At 42.9% G+C, this 20233-nt stretch overlaps 1 protein-coding gene across 1 annotated transcript in view; it reads right to left on the bottom strand.

The window, feature by feature from the left end:
* LOC116516210 (receptor-type tyrosine-protein phosphatase U-like) overlaps positions 1-20233 on the bottom strand; it is a 68932-nt gene that overhangs the window by 21767 nt on the left and 26932 nt on the right. Inside the window, exons 8-11 of the mRNA XM_032228633.1 lie at positions 12912-13047; positions 11076-11225; positions 9739-9915; positions 5848-5988 (exon numbers count right to left, since the gene is read on the bottom strand). Coding sequence (XP_032084524.1) covers positions 5848-5988; positions 9739-9915; positions 11076-11225; positions 12912-13047 — 604 coding nt within the window. The remainder of the gene's footprint in view (positions 1-5847; positions 5989-9738; positions 9916-11075; positions 11226-12911; positions 13048-20233) is intronic.

The following is a 20233-nucleotide window of genomic DNA, read 5'->3' on the forward strand; positions in this document are numbered from 1 at the left end:
AATATGACTTCAGCAACAGAGTGGTCAACGCCTGGAATGCTCTACCTGATTCTGTTGTTACATCCTCAAACCCTCACAGCTTCAACCTTAAACTGTCTACTGGGAACCTCATCCCATTCCTAAGAGGTCCATAAAGGGGGCGTGCATAAGTGCACCAGCGTCCCTACCATCTATTTGTATTCATTTCCTTTGTTCATGTCCATGCTCATACTTATACCTGCTATCTTGTACGTTTGACAAACAAACAAATAAATAAAGATCCTTGTTCCCAGGTAGTAATTCAAGGATTTTCCCTCCTGTTCTTTGGAGCCAATGGATGTTTGCCTCTTTTCCTGATCGTTCTGGGGAGGCATCTGATCTCCATGGACAGAATGGTTCTCTCTCCAGCATGAAAACTGCTACTCCTGTCCCACCAACTTCATTGCCTATGACAACTACCAGGATGTAAATATCAACACAAAAACTACGGTGTTTGTCACTGCACTTTCAACACAACATTCGGGCCATCTAACAATTCAGGTTGCACTGGATAGCAAGTGCATTTAAAGAATACAGGTAGTCCTCAACTTACAACAGTTCATTTAGTGACCGTTCAAAGTTGCAACGGCACTAAAAATGACTTATGACTGTTTTTCACACTTACAACTGTGGCAGCATCCCCACGTTCACGTGATCAAAATTCAGACCTTTGGCAGCTGACTCATATTTACGACAGTGGCAATGGTCCAGGGTCACGTGATCCCTTTTTGTGACCTTCTGGCAAGCAAACTCAATGAAAAACCAGACTCACTTAACAACTGTGGCAAGAAAGGTCGTACAGTGGGGGAAAAGTCACTGAACCAATGTCTCACTTAGTAACGGAAATGGTCAAGGACTACCTGTAGTCAATTATTAATGAAAACTATCACTCTTTGCAATCGCAATCCTATGCAAATTTAGAGCCATCATTTGGGTACTGCAACTTCTTCCTGCAAGACATGATTCAAATGAGGGAGATGTCCTCCAAACTGCCTTCCCAAAGTCGCTTGCAGATTTACTGACTGGAGTAAACGTTTAAAATGAGGCTGAAACAGCACTAGGCACACATCTCTAAAGAAGCAGGTGTCCAAAGTGATGAGCAGAATAAGATAAGATAAAGGTAAAGGTTCACCTCGCACATATGCGCTAGTCACTCCCGACTCTAGGGGGCAGTGCACATCTCCGTTTAAAGCCAAAGAGCCAGCGCTGTCAGAAGACGTCTCTGTGGTCATGTGGCCAGCATGACTAAACGCTGAAGGCGCATGGAACGCTATTACTTCCCACCAAAGGTGGTCCCTATTTTTCTACTTGCATTTTTACATGCTTTTGAACTGCTAGGTTGGCAGAAGGTGGGACAAGTAATGGAAGCTCACTCCATTATGCAGCACTAGGGATTCTAACCACCAAACTGCCAATCTTTCTGATTGACAAACTTAGCGTCTTAGCCACTGAGCCACCGTACTGTACATAGTGGGAAGCATGGGGATCTGATAGGGTGGATCTAAAGTATGTTTGCACAATGTCCATATAGTTCGTCTGTTTTAATCAGCCCATTTCCTGGATCTGAATCATAAACTCATCCAAAAGGCTGAACTCGCAGAATGCGTTAAGTTGCCAAAATGCACACCAAAGTTAAAAAAATAACCAAACCTAGCGTGCTGTACAGACACAGACGGAAACTTTTTTCAACTGACTTGGTTAAAATGTGCTGCACAACTCTGATTACGAAGACCAGAGAAGAACCAGATAAGTTTCTTATGTAGGATGAAAATAGTTCTGCCTCTCTTCTCTTTTCCAATAAAGCTGCCCCAATCCTTAGATCGCCCTGTTGCAACAGAGTTCACTGCTTGGATTTCCCTTTGTGTCAATTGCTTCCCGAGTTAATTTCACTCCTGAATAAACTCCCTTTGGCCCTGCAGTATTACTAGACCTCCTGATATGGTAGCACTGAGACGAATGTTTATTTTCCTCTCCTGTTTATTGAGCACGCAGTGGTCCCCTTTAACTCAGCCAGCAAGACTGACAAAAGAACACTCATCCTGACTCCAAGGGTGGTCCTTTAATTCATTTGCCTCCCTGATTCAGTATCCATAGTACGACAATAAGTTGGGTCATTGGCCCTGGAAGTGTCTGATCTTGACTCATAAAATCATCCATTTAATGAAGGTGTCCATTAAGAGTCTACAGTATTAATGTTGTGCTTTTCAAAAAAAATCAAGCAAATTAACATTATGGGCTTGTAATGGGTTCTTAAAACTGCCATGAACCCAACAAGAGTGCTTTGGAGGTTTAGGGAGGGAGACTCAAAACTTCCCAAATGCTCTACAGTTTGACGATCTAAATACATAACCTAAATACATTATCTAAATACGTAAGAAGAACAAGACGACACAAGGACAGTTTTCCACCCGAATGCCATCTCTCTGCTAAACAACTAATTCCCCCAACACTGTCAAATAATTTACAAAGACTGTATTGCTATTATTCTTCTCATCCTTCCTAGTAGCTATCTCTTCCCATTTATGATTATAACCATGCTGCTTGTATATTTACAATTTATATTGTTTTATTTGTTTCTTAGTATGATTTGAACTATGGTGCGGGAGAAGACTCCTGCGAGTCCCTTGGACTGCAAGACGATCAAACCGGTCAGTCCTAGAGGAGATCAACCCTGACTGATCTTTAGAAGGCCAGATCCTGAGGATGAAACTCAAATACTTTGTCCACCTTATGAGATGGAAGGACTCACTTTAGAAGAGTCTAATGCTGGGAAAGATTGAGGGCAAAAGAAGAAGGGGGCAACAGAGAATAAGGTGGCGGGATGGAGTCACAAAATAATTTGATTGCTTATTAGTAACCTATGCCTATCACTGAGTGTTGTATCTTATAATTCTTGATGAATGTATTATATTTGATTTTTCTTTATATACACTGAGAGCATATGCACCAAAGACAAATTCCTTGTGTGTCTAATCACACTTGGCCAATAAAGAATCCTATTCTATTCTAAACCATAAGTTCCCAAAATTAAATCCATAGGAAGTTTATGCCTGCTTTTATCTGGAGCCCTTAAGCATCAACTTTAAGAACTTCTCAGAAGGCATAGACATGAGTTGATGTTCAAGGGCTCCAGCATGACAAAGGGAAGCATAAACATTCTATGGACTTAGATTTGGGGGGGATCTATAGTTTATCTACCTACATACCGGAAGGCACCAGGTTGGAGGAGGTTGCATGATGCCACCTAATGTCACTTAAAAGCATGCATGTGTTTCTGGCAGCAGTCCTTCCACCCATTGATTGAATGATCTCCCAGAATGGTCTTCCCTGGTCATTTAGTTGCCAGCTTCCATCTCAGTCCACTGTGCAAACCCAATCATCTGTGATTTATTTAGCAAACCATAATGATCAGGGAAGCAGGTCAGCAAGGCCTCTTCAGCTGACTTACAATGGCCAAATACCCTTCAGCTGTGCGCCTACAAAATGATCTCAATGGTAGCCAATGGCTGGCTGTGCTTTGCCCACTTCCCTCTTTTCTTTCAAAGCAATAAATCTAGAGTGACTGGCTGTGACTGTTCTTTGCCACTGAATGCACAACTTCCACTGGCTGGAGGGCAGCAGCAGCATCTGCTCAGCATGTGGATGGCCATATTCCAAAAATTGTTCAAGCCAGACTCCATTCTTAGCTATTTAAGGAGTAGAGAAAGAAATAGTCTTACGCCTATGCTGTTTCAAGCCTTCTGCCTATAAAAGACCCAAAATCTAAACAAAAGTTTGGGTGGGGGGAGGGAGAAAGAAAAAATGGCAACCAGTTTTTAAAATTACTTTGAAGGGACCTTGGGTCACAGAATGGGGAGTTTAGATGGCAGGTTTTGCACCCCAAACAATCAAGGAAAGCAGAGGTGGTATTCAGCCAGTTTTGACAGGTTCTAAGGAACCGGTAGAGGAAATTCTGAGTAGTTCAAAGAACTGGCAAATAGGCTGGCCCCACCCTCACTGCCTCCCACCCTCCCAGTTGATCTTCTTTTGTTGCCCTGAACAGGAGAACGGAGCTGGAAACCAGGTTAGTGGAGTGGGGAGGGAATGGGGATTTTTCAATAACCTTCCCCCAGGAGTGGGGAGGGAATGGGAATGTTGCAGTATCTTTCCCCTGCCACGGCCACAAAGCCACACCCACAAAGCCATGTCATGCCCACAAAGCCACACCCACAGAACCAGTGAAGGAAATGTAAACTGATATAAGTTTGGCTGGAGAGTCCAGGACTTCCTACCTTAACATGGTTAAGTTGGAGAACACTCTTAATTGCTCTTCCAATCCTACTTATCATTTGATTATTTCATCCCATCTTTTTTTCTTTTTTGCTCAGGGCAAAGAACTCAGAGTACCTGCTCAGTCGCCATATTTATTATTTAGATTTCTGCCTTTTCTCCAGGAACTCAAAGTAGTGTACGTAAGTTTCTTCTCAGTACTTGTCCCACGGGAATAACTCTGTGGGGTAGGTTGATTCATTTATTTATTTAGCATACAGCGATGTGACATTAGCCAAGAGACAACAAAGCTAATGCAGTGTAGTAGTTTGGCTGCCTAAGACCGCTAGCCCTGTTTGGCTTTATGCTTATGCGCTTACCAAGGTTTGCCACAGGAGGCGTGCTATTCTGCACTAGATAGAAAGATGAGCAGCAGCATCTGGGATCCTCTCCCTCCACTAAAGTGGCCTCACAAAACAGGCATTGCAAGTAGGAAGGTCCAGCACCAGCAGGATTCTAACCATCCACACAAAGCACTGGTATGTCTTCCCACTGAAGTGATACCTATTTTAGATTTAGATTTTAGATTTTATTAAGAATTTATATGCCGCCCTTTTCCCTGGAGGGACTCAGGGCGGCTTACAATAGTGAGGGGAAGGGGGTGCAAGACAAGACTTAAAGGAAAAAAAAAATCGTGAATAAAAGAAAATTATCCATAAAAACACAACATTCATTCAACATTCGGGCGGGGTGAGAGTAATCCTATCCCCAGGCCTGACGGGATAGCCAGGTCTTCAGGGCTGTGCGGAAGGCCTGGACTGTGGTGAGGGTACGGATCTCCACGGGGAGGGTGTTCCATAATGTCGGAGCTGCAACTGAGAAGGCTCTCCTCCGCGTAGTCGCCAGTCGGCACTGACTGGCGGATGGAATTCGGAGGAGGCCTACTCTGTGCGATCTGATGGGACGCAGGGAGCTAATTGGCAGGAGGCGGTCTCTCAAATAGTCAGATCCACTACCATGGAGCGCTTTATAGGTGGTAAGTAGGACCTTGAAGTGCACTATTTATCTACTCACCTATCTACTTATCTAATCTACTTACCAGTGGTGGATTTCTACTGGTTCAGACTGGTTCAGCTGAACCAGTAGTGGTTTGGTAGCCTCGGTCGCTGGAATCGGCAGCAACCCAGGCCTGCCACACCCCCAAACCAGTTCCCCTGGGCCACCTTGTTGTTTTTTTTGCTTCTGCGCATGTGCAGAGCAATTTTTATTGAACTGCAATGTGAGTGCAGTGCACATCAAATGTGCATGCACGCTGCACGTCCAACAGCGAACCGGCAATAGTGACTGCCAGAACCCACCCCTGACTCACATATAACATGCTTTCAAACTGCAGAAGCTGAGGCAAATGTGGGATAGGTTGAACTAAGAGTGAGTGATCCCAAATTATCAGAGAGGTTTTACGCCCGAAGGGAGATCTTGAATATGGGTCCCCCTGTTCCTGGGGCAACGCTTTATAGACCTGGAACAAAATTAGTAGTGCAATAGAGATGGTCATACGACAAGTGGGTCTCTCTCACTTACCCAGGCAGAATTGGACTGGTTGAGCTGGTTTAGCATAATGATGGAGGTGCACCCATAGTCATATACCAACCTCCAGAAATCTGTTGTGGTGTTTTGTAGGGGGTGCAAGGTTACAATGAAAGCAGCATTCTTGGTGTAGCTCTAGAGGAGAACAAAAGAGATTGGTAAAAGCAGGTAGGAAACCAAAAACTGAAACAATTATTCAATGGGTATTGTCGTGTTTCTCAACCTCTCCTACTTTAGGATGGGTGGACTTCAACTCTCAGAATTCTGGGTGAAGTAAAATTTTACTAGCAATATATCTCAATCTCTTAATACCAATCATCTCAATCCTTTAATACCACATTCAAAGGGAGGGAGAAGCACATTATCTGCTCTTGGTTCTCTCTTTTTTAAAAATTTTAGGCTGGCGTTAAGATGAACCTTACCTAATCTGACAAGGTCATTCTTCCAGGAAGTCTGCTCTCCAATCACAATTGCAACATAGTTGGTTAAAAGCATGGAACAAAAAGTATTTTAGATGACGAAGGAGGGAGCAAATATTTAGATCAGGATTTCTAACCTTGGCAACTTTAAGACCAGAGGACTACAACTTCCAAAATTGCTCAGCCAGATGAAGTCCACATATCTTAAAGCTGCCAGAGTTGAGACACCCTGGTGTAGTGTATCTTTATCTTAAAGTAAAAATTGAGAAGATGTACATCATTTAAGGTATAGTTGGCTGAGAACTAGAAAGGCTTAGCACCAAAGAACTGAGGCCTTTGAACTATGGTGTTGGAGAAGACTCCTGCGAGTCCCTTGGACTGCAAGGCAATCAAACCGGTCAGTCCTAGAGGAGCTCAACCCTGACTGCTCTTTAGAAGGCCAGATCCTGAAGAGGAAACTCAAATACCTTGGCCACCTGATGAGAAGGAAGAACTCACTTTAGAAGAGCCTAATGCTGGGAAAGATTGAGGGCAAAAGAAGAAGGGGACGACAGAGAATGAGGTGGCTGGATGGAGTCACCAAAGCAGCAGGCATGAGCTTAAATGGACTCCAGAGGATGGTACAGTACAGGAAGGCCTGGAGGAACGTTGCCCATGGGGTCATGATGGGTCGGAGATGACTTCACAACTAACAACAACAAAAGTACCCATGAATGGAATAGTTGCCCTCTGCTCAAATGCTTTTTGAAAATACTCTTTTTAAAGGAACAAAGGTAGAAGAAATCAGGTTCTAAGGTAGACTGAAGGACGGCCTTCCTTCACTGAGTCAGCCTAAGTCAAATCCCAATCAAATCATTTCATTTCTATGATGGTGAAAGAAAAGAAGTAGGAAAAAAAAATACAGATGAAACTTTTCACTCTTGACAATTCATTTTCCTTTGGAGCAGTTACATGGTGGCAGGCTTTCAAAGTGATTGTTCCCGTTCTTCCTAGCTAGCTGCCATTTCCTTGGTTAATTGAAAGATGTGATTGATTATTTCAGGCAATGTAGCTTTCTTTGGCCCTACCCTTACCCGGAAGCTAGCGTACCGTTTGTTTGCATGACACACTGGCATAAAATAACGCAACTCAATCATATTGTCTAGACAGAGTGCAATCTACCGGGGTTTTGGTGGAGGTGATGATGTAATCAGAACTTTCTAACTCAAGAGGAAGCCAAAGGAAAGCACATGCGGCATCGCTGACACGTGACTGTATGAGACAATGTTTTGAATTAATTTAAAGGTGCTTCCAATGTTTCTCTATGTGCCACATTGTAAGTGCCAGCAGCTCCAACAGCAGCAGATGCTGGAACTGTAATTCTGCAATATCTAGATCAGGGGTCTCTGTTGTGGCCTGCCAGTGGCCAATGGAGCTGGCAGCAGATTTGGACAGTGAGGAGGTTGGGGAGAAATGGGGGCCAGTCCTGGAGTCTCTGGAAGGCTCTGATGAGGGCTCTGTGTGGGAGGCAAAGGGGGAGCTAGGACAGTATGCCAGTTATCAGCTGCCTTCAGAGTCAGACATCAGTGAGGCAGACGAACAGCTGGAGCCTGTTCCCAGTGTGCGCATGCACAGAGTTGCCAGATGAAGGGAACAGCTAAAGAACAAGGATTGACCTGGGAGTAAGGCCACAGGTGGACGGTGAATGGCTCCTCCCAGAGGAAATAAAAGAGGAGCAAAAGGGGAGTGGAGTTTTCAGGAGACAATTATTTGACTCTCAGATTCCTTGCCAAGTTTTGCAGATATCAGCCTGGCAGCTCTCCAAGCCAGATAAAATCCGTGACTGTAAATCCTCTCTTGGAAGACTTTGCTGGATGTGAAGGAGCAGAAAATTAATCACAGTCAATTAATAAAGGGTTTTTTTGTTGGGAAAAGAAGTTCCTTCATGCTCTTGGGAAGCCTAGGTCAGAACAAATGGATTTGTCACCTTCCAGCGTTCACATTGAATACAAACAGCGAGTCAGTTTGTTTGGTGAAAAACTGTATCTCTATCTAATATTATGTGATAACCAGCACTAAGTGACCATGATACAGAGGTAAGCAAATCCAAGTCAGTAAAAGAGGAGTGAAAGGGATGTGGAGTTTGCAGGAGACAACTAGTTCGCTTAATTGGTTCATGACTCTCTGAGACTCCTTTCCAAGTTTTGCAGATATCAGCCTGGCAGCTCTCCAAGCCAGATAAGGTCTGTGACCATAAGTCCTCCCCCTTGAAAGACTTTGCTGGATGTGAATGAGCAGAATTCACAGTCAATTAATAAAAGGGTTTTTTGTCGGAACAAGGAGTTTACTTCATGCTGTTGGGAAGCCCAGGTCAGAACAGTGTCCAACCTTGGCAACTTTAAGACTCGCGGACTTCAACTCCCAGAATTCCTCAGCCAGCATGGGTGGCTGGGGTATTCTGGGAGTTGAGGTCCAGAAGGTGGTCTTGTGGTCTTAAAGTTGCCTAGGTTGGACACCACTGAGCTACAGCGGTGTTTATCAAGCTTGGAAACTGTAAGATGTGTGGAGCTGTGTGTGTTGAGATGTGTGAGACTAAAAGAGACACAGTTTGTCCGATAGATTAAATTAAAATGAGGTACAAGGGCTGGATTCTATCGTACAGCATCAAGGCTCAGAGACATACAGAATTAACCAGGAAACCAACTATAAGAATGTTTGGATCTAAGTGCTAAATATCAAATCATCATTCACCCATACAGAAGACACAACAACTATCAATTTGATAGGAGACTATCAAATTCTATCAACTAGTGAGGTTCAGAGAGGTACTGATCAATAGTCAATTTCATTTCAATTAAGAAAAAAACCCAAATTATCTAGCTAGGTGGCAGCACTTAATCAACTGTAGCTAAACTGAGAAAATGTGATGTTGAGGAGAAGAGCCTAAATTGGCGAACAAGGGCAAGTAGATTACAGTTGACTTTTTTTTCTCCTGATAGAAGTTTCATAGTGATTTTCCCAAACCTTATTTAAAGCTTTGAGCGTTTTATATATTTGATCCTAAAACTTTGCCTCCCAAACCTTTTCTAACTTCTTGGGATTTTGTTTTCTCGCATCCAATTTTGGAACCTAACTTTACAAACTTAACGTTAGTGTAGGAAATGCAGATGGGATTGGCCAATGACTTTCCCACCAAATTCCTGCCATCCAAAGGTGGTATTCAGCCAGTTCTGACCGGTTCGGTAGTGGAAATTTTGAGCAGTTCAGAGAATGGGCAAATAGGCTGGCCCCGCCCCTGCTGCCTCCCAGCTGATCTTCTTTTGTTGCCCTGAACAGGAGAACGGAGCTGGAAAGCAGGTAAGTGGGGTGGGGAGGGAATGGGGATTTTGCAGTATCCTTCTCCTGCCAGGCCGACAAAGCCACGCCCACAGAACCTGCAGTAAAACATTGAATCCCATCACTGCCGCCATCCAAGAGATGAACTCACATCAGTTAAGGCCGCGTTGATGTAGTTGTTGCTGTCTCCATCCATGGAGATCAAAAAAGGGAGGCACCGGTCTGGAGGCAGCACATCCATACTCCGATTTTTTTCGCGATTGCGTGGTAGAAGGGCAATGCTGCACTCCTCCACATCCAGGTGGGGTGTTACAGAATTCAGAGTCTGCTGGACACGAAGAAACCAGATTAGGCAGCATTTTATAATCTTATTGGCAGGTGAAATTTAGCACCACTTAAGATATCCACTTAAGACTAAGATTAAGAGGCTGCCTAGAAACTGGGAGACTGTGAGTTCTAATCCCACTTTAGGCATAAAACCCATCTGGGTGGCTTTGGGCCAATCATCAGGAGAATGTGAGCTCTAGTCCCGCTTTAGGCATGAAAGCCGGTTGGATGACTTTGGGCCAATCACCAGAAGACTGTGAGTTCTAGTCCCGCCTTAGGCATGAAAGCCGGTTGGATGACTTTGGGCCAATCACCAGAAGACTGTGAGTTCTAGTCCTGCCTTAGGCATGGAAGCCATCTAGACGACTTGGGGCCAATTAGCAGGAGTCTGTGAGTTCTAGTCCCGCCTTAGGCATGGAAGCCATCTGGACGACTTTGGGACAATTAGCAGGATCTGTGAGTTCTAGTCCTGCCTTAGGCATTAAAGCCAGTTGGGGACCTGGGCTAGTCACTCTCAGGCAAGCCCACTTCACAGGGTTGTTGTGCAGAAAATAAGAGGAGAAAGATGTGTTGGATATGTTTGCTACCTTGAGTTATTTATAAAAATAATACAATCAGGATACAAATGAATAAATAAAATGCTTGCTGCCTTGAGTTACTTATAAAGTAATGAAGACAGGATAAAAATCCAAATGAATACACTCTTTATTTTAAAAGAAGAAAATCATTCAATTGCTATGTGCTCCAGGAAAAGCTGTAATTCAAAACACAAGGATGTGTCTTCCAGGGTTGAACGTAAGAACAAGCCTGCTGTATCAAGCCAAGGCTTGTCTCAACCCAGCATTTGGTTTCTCATCAGGTATCTCCAACCTTGCCACATTACGACTTGTGGATTTCAGCTCCCAGAATTCCTCAGCCAGCCATGAGGAATTCTGGGAGTTGAAGTCTACAGGTCATAAAGTGGCCAAAGTTGCAGACCCCTGAACTAGATGCTTCTGGAGGATACACAATGCAAACATAACCTTCTCTCACTGTTATTTTCCTATAACTCTTCTCTCATTTATTTCACTGTAACTGTTATTTGGAATTATGCTAATGGGAACATAGGAACATGGTCAAGAGCCCAGGTTTCAAGAAAACCTCCAGTTTTCAATTACTCACCTGAAATTCCTCCCGCAGCTGAGATGAATTGCTCTGTGGATCTATCCTAACCATCTCTTTGTATGTAGGTCTGAACTCACTGATGGGAATGCTGGTCTCTCCACAGAGACAAGCTTCCAATATGGCGTCATGGATGAAGATATATTGCTCCTTTAATAGGAATGAAAAAAAATGAAGACTTGTTAAGAACATCGGAAATGCATCATTTGCATGTCACTTCTCAATCAAAAGATCAAAATGGCTCAAAGCAGACTTGAAATTCGCAGTTGGAACTGGGCTGGACAATCCTGAAACCAATTCTGATTGCAATTCTGATTGTGTTTCCTTCCCAAAAAATCATTTGGGACCATCCTAGAAGATCTCCAAGGCTTCTTTCAATCCTATGATTCTATGAACAGTATAAGAACAAGCAAACTGGAGATATAAGGCGTACTTCTCTTCTGACCATCGAATCCTCTTAATCATTAAAATGCCCTTTGGGAGGGGGTGTCTATGTTTCAAAGCTGGACCACTATCCTAGCCCATTTTAAATAGAATGTTTATTTGGGAATGACATATCATGTGAACACAGCACTTGTTTTTGGTTAATCTGGACCATACCAGCTTCTTCTGCTTTTGAGACGTGGCTGATTAGGATATAGAGGCATTTATAGCAGTGACAGATTTTACATAGGATAAAAGATCCAAAATATCTCCAGATAAAATTGGGAACGGTCCTCATCAGAACTTATAAGTCCCTTGTCTATTTCAGTGTTTCTCAACCTTGGCAACTTTAAGATGTGTGGACTTTTAACTTCTCGAATTCAGAAGCCTGGGAAATTCTGGGAGTTGAAGTCCACATATTTTAAAATTGCTAAAGCTGAGAAACACGGGCTTAACATGCTGTGCTGCTGATGTGCAAACTATTAAAAGCATTGTGCAAGATTTTCCCCTATGTGTGTTCTCTCGTTCCCTAGAAGATCAGCACAAAGCAACACCAGAGGTGATCGCCTGATAGCTGAATTGAACACCAAGTCATGAGGCCACTGTAGAGGTTTTGTATATAATTACTTGGATTGTGTGTATATGTTTACTTCTCTTCTGCCATGTTCTCATCATACACTAAATAATAATAATAATTTATGTATGTATTTATTAATTAAAAATAAATAATGATAAAATAATAATAACTGGTCTAGCTATGTAGTAAAAATGCAATGCTACCTGAACTAAAATAGTAGCCAATATAAAGCAAATGAAAGATCTTGACAGGACAGAATTTTATTTCATTACTAGCCGATAACCCGATGTTGCCCAGGTATTTATAGGTGGAAATGTCTGGACCAAATGTAATTTCTAATGTTAGATTTTCCCTCTTACCAAAGGGAGCCCCCTTGTGGAGTACTGTGAACCCGTTACCATGTCAATTCCACTCGGCTGTACAGTAGAAGCCATTTTACGATAGTACAGTAGAAGCTATTTTAAGGCACAACAGGCTGTATCTTAACAGAACACACAACTCGTGGGGCATTAGGGGTGTCTAATCCCCACAGTATTTGTTTCCATCTGTGTACTAAATTTGGTTGAAATTGCTCGAGGCATTCCATAACATACACACACACAGAGCGCCATTTTTTTTATGTACAGAAGATCCAGCTGTAATGCTCTTGTACCAAAATTCTACACAGTAAAACATTGTTGCCAAAATAATATGGAATCCAGTTGTTTTGATTGTGCCACAAAGGATCACATACCAACCACAAAGGAGTCTTTCAAACTTGCCCCAAAAGTGCTTCTTCCACAGACAAACTTACCTGGAACAATGCCCTTTACCCTACCCCATCCTGAAAAACTCACTTCAGTCTGAATCATGTTGATTCTCCGTGAGCACAGAGTCTTCACACAATTGTAAATGTCTACAACTCCTTCACACTCAGCCATATCCAGCATCACATCCAGGACAATGTAGCAACCAGTCCGTCCAGTGCCAGCGCTGCAGAGGTTTGAGGAAGCGTGAGAAAAGAAGAAATTGTCAGAACTGGGTATTAAATGTGGGAAAGTTTCTAGATTTGTTTCTGACTGCCAGCTGACTGCAATCGGCAGTTCAAATCTCACCAGGCTCAAGGTGGACTCAGCCTTCCATCCTTCCGAGGTGGGTAAAATGAGGACCCAGATTGTTGGGGCTAATATGCCAATTCTGTAAAACTACTTATAGAGGGTTGTAAAGCACTGTAAAGCAGTATATACACTAAATTGCCAAAAGTATTCGATCACCTGCCTTTACTTGCATATGAACTTACTGTAAGTGACATTCCATTCCTAATCCATAGGGTTCAATATGATGTCAGTCCACCCTTTGCAGCTATAACAGCTTCAACTCTTCTAGGAAGGCTGTCCACAAGGTTCAGGGAATTATGGGAATTTTTGACCATTCTTCCAGAAGCGAATTTTGAAGTCACACACTGATGTTGGATGGGTTTAAGTGGCCTACCACTTCGTGGCTGAGTTGCTGTCCTTCCCAAACACTTCCACGTTTTTATAATACAGCTGACAGTTGACTGTGGAATATTTAGGAGCGAGGAAATGTCACGACAGGATTTGTTGCACAGGTGGCATCCTATCACAGTTCCACACTGGAATTCACTGAGCTCCTGAGAGCGACCCATCCTTTCACAAATGTTTGTCAAAACAGTCTGCATGCCTAGGTACTAGATTTTATACCCCTGTGGCCATGGAAGTGATTGGAACACCTGATTCTGATTATTTGCATGGGTGAGCGAATACCTTTGGCAATATAGTGCAAGTCTAAGTGCTATTGCTATAACAACTATTTCATCATTGGCCTCTTGTCATTCTCTATGTGAACACCGCTCTTCCCATTGCATATATTTCCTGGAGCAAATTCGGAGGACTCTCCATTCAGTTGTTCTGCTCAGAGATTTATTGTGGAATTTCATCATTGATGAGAATGAAGATTCAGCTCTAGGTTTTCCTATTGGGAAAGACAAGAGCTGAAGATAGCTGGCTGCAGAGAATGAGGCTGCTACCCCTTATGTGGACCCTGTCCCTGATTAAGTATTGGAGTTGTCTCCTGTGCCACCTCAAATTGATGATTCGCTGCACCTCATATGGATTTGGCCCCCTATGACCACCGGGTCTGGGGGCTACTGGGGTAGTGGCTTCAGGGTTGATTCGACCATGGGTTTCAAGAAGCTACTATGGAATACCAGATGTATCTTCCCTAGCAGTTGGGGCAATTTCAATTGCACCATGACTGGTTTGATGATCTTTACTATGGGGAATGGTCCCATACGTTTTGGCCCAATGCTGATATTCTTCTCCCATTGTCTCTCCAGACAAGGAGCTGTCCAGCTGTAAAAATATCCTCAAGCCACTGAAATACCCTTGATCCTTGATTCTACAGTATGTGGTGATGAGCCCGACCAATATTTCTTTCTCCACACACACAGCAAACAGAAGTTTTATCCCCCGCATAAAACAACTCCAGGCTAGAACAGATCTTTGGCTTTTACGTATGGAACAAATCACATCTGTTAAGAGTTTTTTTTTTAAAAAAAAAGAATCTGCTGCAAAGCTACTTAAAAACCCCTTGCTCTCTCTTAAAGGAAACTCACCTGTAGCATATGGTGACCCCAGCTTCTCTGGTTAGAAGCCCCACCCCTCAAAGTCATTAGCAAAAGTCCAACTGCAGCACAACAGAAGCCCTTCTGCCCCCCCCCCCCACTTTCCAGGGTTGCTTTAAAACCCTCCAATATACTAATTTCTGGGGCTGATGAATCACTTGCTGTGATTCTCGGTGATTGCATGCTGAGGAAACTAATTATTCTCGTTGTCCCTGATGAATGAATACTGATGAAGCAATTGGACGCCAAAATAAAAAAGTGTCTGTGTTTCATACTGGGAGGAAATTCCCCTGCTTTCATTCATCGCTTCATTCTTGTTATCTGGCCCAGAAAGCACCATGTAGCCAAATCATACACGGACGAAGCCCGGAGGCACATTTAGAAAGCAGAGATTCCACATTGTGCGTATGGTAGGAAGTGTTGCTCTGCAAGCAGATTTTGAAAAGCAGATGAGATGGTGTCCCCTTGCCTTTTCTTGCCCCTAGCATTATTTATTTTTATTCCTTCCTTCCTTCCTTCCTTCCTTCCTTCCTTCCTTCCTTCCTTCCTTCCCTTTGAATCAGTTTTGATTCATGGCGACTATCTGGTTAAGACCCTTTTCTTGACAAGATATTCTCTCTCTCTCTCTCTCTCTCTCTCTCTCTCTCTCTCTCTCTCTCTCTCCCTCCCTCCCTCCCTCCCTCTCTTTCTTTCTATCTATTTTGTCAAGCATGTATTAGATAACAGATATGAGTATAAACATAATTATGAATACATGAAATACAAGGGCACATTAGGACAGGGACGGTAGGCATGCTGGATAGAAAGCACCTCACTGAGGACTACAAGCATAGGCTTTCCAAGCAGAGGGAAGACCTGTGGGAGTGCAAGGCCAGGTACCGGCACCTGGAGGTTCAGCAGGCTGAGATGGTCAGCCAGTTCCAGGCCATGATGCAGTCCCACTGGAACGAGGCCTTCTGGCTCTTCACCACGAGCAGCATTTTCCTCTAGCCTTCGCCCAAAGCCTCACACCAGGAGGTCGAAGCAGACCCCAACTCAGAATTTCTGCCCCCTCCGACCCGCACAAAAAGACCCAGAAGGAGGAGACACTGCTACTCTACAAGAGCAAAACTACTCTTGTGTTGAAATATTACCCTGCCTTCCTCGCACCATACTACTTTTTTATTCTCATTTGATTAGGATGTGCTTGTTCTTTGACATTTAATTCAAAGGAGAAGCACATTTCCAAGAATGTACTGCAGATGTAACTGTTTGTTTTCTCTTTTTTTTTGAAAAAAAAAAGCTTTTATTTTAATTCCACGACTGATAACAAAATATGGCACATTTTAAAAACCGGAAAGCGAAATACACAAAAGCAATACATAAATAAATTCCTGTGTATTTTGGGAGGATGGAGAAAGACATTTGTCATCTCAAATAGTGAGACAAAATGTGCCTATAAAAAGATATTTGCACAGATGGAGGCAACTGGGAATACTTTGCTGTTGTAACTTAAAAACGGGATCAAATATAAATAAAATTTACATAAAAGTATTCACAATATAATTTTGAATTAATGGATTGCTCCTTCGATTTTGAATTAATGGATTGTTGCTTGTCTCTTAATTTTTTTTTAATTCAATCCTATTTTCTACACCAGGGATGTCAAACTAAAGGCCCGTGGGCCAGATCCAGCCCATGGGGTGCTTAAATCTGGCCCCTGGGGCCGGCCTGGAAATATCAAAGGAGCCACCCACAGGGCCTCTGCTGACCAAAACGGGTTGCGGGAGGGCGGTATACACACACACACACACACACACGGATGTGCACACACACACACGGACGTGCACACACACACACACACACACAGACAGACACCACGGCCTGTTTTCGGCCTCCACGGTCTTCCGCAGGCTTTTGACGGCCATAAACAGGGGAGGAAGAGTGAGAGGGAGTGTGCTGTTGGAGGCCGGGGAGTAGGGATGGGTTCCTGCCCGTTCTAACCTCTTCTATAGAAGAGGTTCCACAAATCTACAGTGCCATTTAGAACCGGTTCCAGCTCCCTCCTCCCGCCCGACCACACATCATCTAGATGAGGAGCGAGAGGAGGAATTCTCAGAGTTGAAGTCCACAAGTCTTAAGGCTGTCAAGTTTGAACACCCCTGGGTTTTTTTTTCTAAAGGGTTAGGGGTACAAGGGTCTTGTAACTTGACAGCTTTAAGACTTGTGTGCTTCAAATGCCAGAGTTTCTGAGCCAACATTTTGGTTGCTAAGAAAGAGCGTTAAGTGTGTTTCACCACATTTTACAAGTTGGCCACGCCCACCCAGTCATTTGGCTGGCAAGCCCTCCCACCCAGTCACATGGCCCGCAAGCCACTCCCACTCAGTCATATGGCTGGCAAGCCACTCCCACAAAGCAGGCCACACCTACAGAAGAAGTTCGGGCGCACCAGGTACTGTTCCGGTATGATGCTGGAGGGCGCACCCACCCGTCCACCATCCTAACCTGTATTTGAGCTCTTTGGCGCTTCTGCACACGCTGAAGTACAGCAGCTGTGTGGTGCTCCGCTGAGGAGCTGGAGCATTGCAGAGGCATCGCAGGAGGTAAGGATGTATGCGTGCATGTGCTGCGCACGTTCATGTGGTGGACACCAGGCCCCGTTGCACCGTACCAGTTGCACTGGGATCTGGAACCCACCACTGCACCACATTATATGTCCTGGGTAGAACGGACCATCACAGATAGTCCTCAACTTACAACAGTTCATTTAGTGACCGTTCAAAGTTACGACAGTGAAAAAAGTGGCTTGTGATCATTTTTCAGTTACAACCTTTGCGGCATCCCTTGTGGTCGAATGACCAAAATTCAGGTGCTTGGCGACTGACTCATATTTATGACAATTGCAGTGTCCCAGAGTCACATGATCCCCTTTTGCGACCGTCTGATAAGCACAATCAATGAGAAAGCCAGATTCACTTAACAACCATGTCACTAACTTAATATTTTCAGTTATTCACTTAACAATTGTGGCAAAAAATGTTAGAAAATGGAGCAAAACACACTTAACAAATGTCTCACTTAACGACAGAAATTTTGAGCTCAATTTTGGTTGTCGGTCGAAGATTGCCTGTACTGTTTTTTGTTTGTTTGTTTTGCTCTCCTCTGCCCCACGTCCTCAAAAATGTTCTATTAAAATTCATATGTAAATGGACAATGCCATTGCAGATGTTCCAGCTAGATTAAAACATCTCTAACACAATTTAGAAAGACCATGGTTAATAGAGTACAATTTGGTGGGGGGTTAGAACCATCTATCAATTGTTTTCATCATGTATTCATGATGACCTGTCAAAATACATTTAAAATAATTTAGCAAAGAGTTCTAAGCCCTTTTCTCATACTTTAAGATTTCCGAGAGAGCCTCTTATAATTTATATAAGAGTTTTATATAATATTGGAGAACTTCCTTTGATTCTAAATCACATTAGCATTGCTAATGTTCTTCAGGGTACAAGTTCATGAGCTTAAGAATATATTTTTTTATAATTCTTTCATTCATTCGAAACTAAGTTAGAACTTGCAACAACTTCTTCTGCAAAACATATTCAGAGGAAGTAAAGTGAGTTTCAATAATCCATCTTCTAATCCTATAAAACTGTCCATCTTCCCATTCCTTGATCATATTTATCCTCATGTTTGAAATCTGGGTGATCAAGAAATGGGAAGAGAGGGGAAGGATGAAGGGAAAGAAATTGCCTCTACTTTTTCCAAATTTTGATCCAATGAGAATTGGATATATGATAGATATTAATTTCTTAATATAGAAATAGAATTACAGAGTTGGAAGGGACCTTGGAGGTCTTCTAGCCCAACCCTCTGCTCAGGCAGGAAATCCTACACCACTTCAGACAAATGGTTATCCAACATCTTCTTAAAAACCTCTAGTGTTGGAGCATTCACAACTTCTGGAGGCAAGTTGTTAAACTGATTAATTGTTCTAAGTATCAGGAAATCTCTCCTTAGTTCTAAGTTGCTTCTCTCCTTGATTAGTTTCCACCGATTGCTTCTTGTTCTACCCTCAAGTGCTTTGGAGAATAGTTTGACTCCCTCTTCTTTGTGGCAACCCCTGACATATTGGAACACTGCTATCATGTCTCCCCTGGTCCTTCTTTAGACATACCCAGTTCCAGCAACCATTTTTTATATGTTTTAGCCTCCAGTCCCCTAATCATCTTTGTTGTTCTTCTCTGCACTCTTTCTAGAGTCTCCACATCTTTTCTACATTGTGGTGACCAAAATTGGATGCAGTATTCCAAGTGTGGCCTTATCAAGCATTATAAAGTGGTATTAACACTTCACGTGATCTTGATTCTATCCCTCTGTTTATGCAGCCTAGAACTGTGTTGGCTTTTTTGGCAGCTGCTGCACACTGCTGGCTCATATTTAAATGGTTGTCTACTAGGACTCCAAGATCCCTCTCACAGTTACCACTACTGAGCAAGGTACCACATAAACTGTACCTTTGCATATCAGAGAGAGACTGTAGTGCCCAAATAGACTGAAAATCCAATACTAATTCCACTGAATATCTTTTCAGGTTTGAATACAGTGGGTTATTTATTTTAGCTGAAAAGCATGAAAACGATAGCTAGCTCTTCGTCTTATTTTTCTGGATGATAGTTTTTTATAATTATTTATATACAGCACAGACTTCTACCCCCAAAAAAGCAATGAATTTATATTATCCTTTGCCATCTACAAAATCAGGTAATAGGGAAAGGATTTGGAAATACTTCAAACAAATCCAATTTGATGAGAAAATAGTTTTTCTTGAGGTGGCTATAATGTTCAACTAAATAATAATCTGGAACTATAGCAGTAACACTTAGCACTTAGACTTATATATCGCTTCACAGTGCTTTACAGCCCTGTCTAAGCGGTTTACAGAGTCAGCTTACTGCCCCCAACATTCTGGGTCCTCAATTTACCGACCTCGGAAGGATGGAAGGCTGAGTCAACCTTGAGCCTGGTGAGATTCGAACTGCCAAATGGCTGGTAGCCAGTGATCTGCAGAGGTAGCCTGCCTATTGCACTCTAACCACTGCGCCACAGTGGCTCTAAGGAGAAATTTCCTGCTAGTTAGGACAATTAATCATGGAATAACTTGCCTCTAGAAGTGGTTGGGGCTCTATCACTGAGATTTCCAAGGAGAGATTGGACAACCATTTGTCCGAAATGGTGTAAGGTTTTCTGCTTCAGCAGGGGCAGGACTAGAAGACCTCCAAGGTCCCTTCCACTCTTTGAATCTATGGCAATGGGGTGGACTCAAATTTTGCTTTGATCTTTTACAGGAGAGGACAACAACTGTATTTCTTTCATGGATAACACTTTTCTAATAATTACTACTAAGTATTCAATTCAACACCATTAGGTATTTGGGAAGATATTTTTTTTTTGCAAATGTTTAATAATACAGTGGGTTGTTTACTAAGTGACATTTCATTGTCGGATTATCTTTCCCATAGATTAGACTTTTCCTGTTTCCCACACTACTA

This window comes from Thamnophis elegans, chromosome 12 (assembly GCF_009769535.1).
Source record: "Thamnophis elegans isolate rThaEle1 chromosome 12, rThaEle1.pri, whole genome shotgun sequence".
Classification (NCBI taxonomy): Eukaryota; Metazoa; Chordata; class Lepidosauria; order Squamata; family Colubridae; genus Thamnophis; species Thamnophis elegans.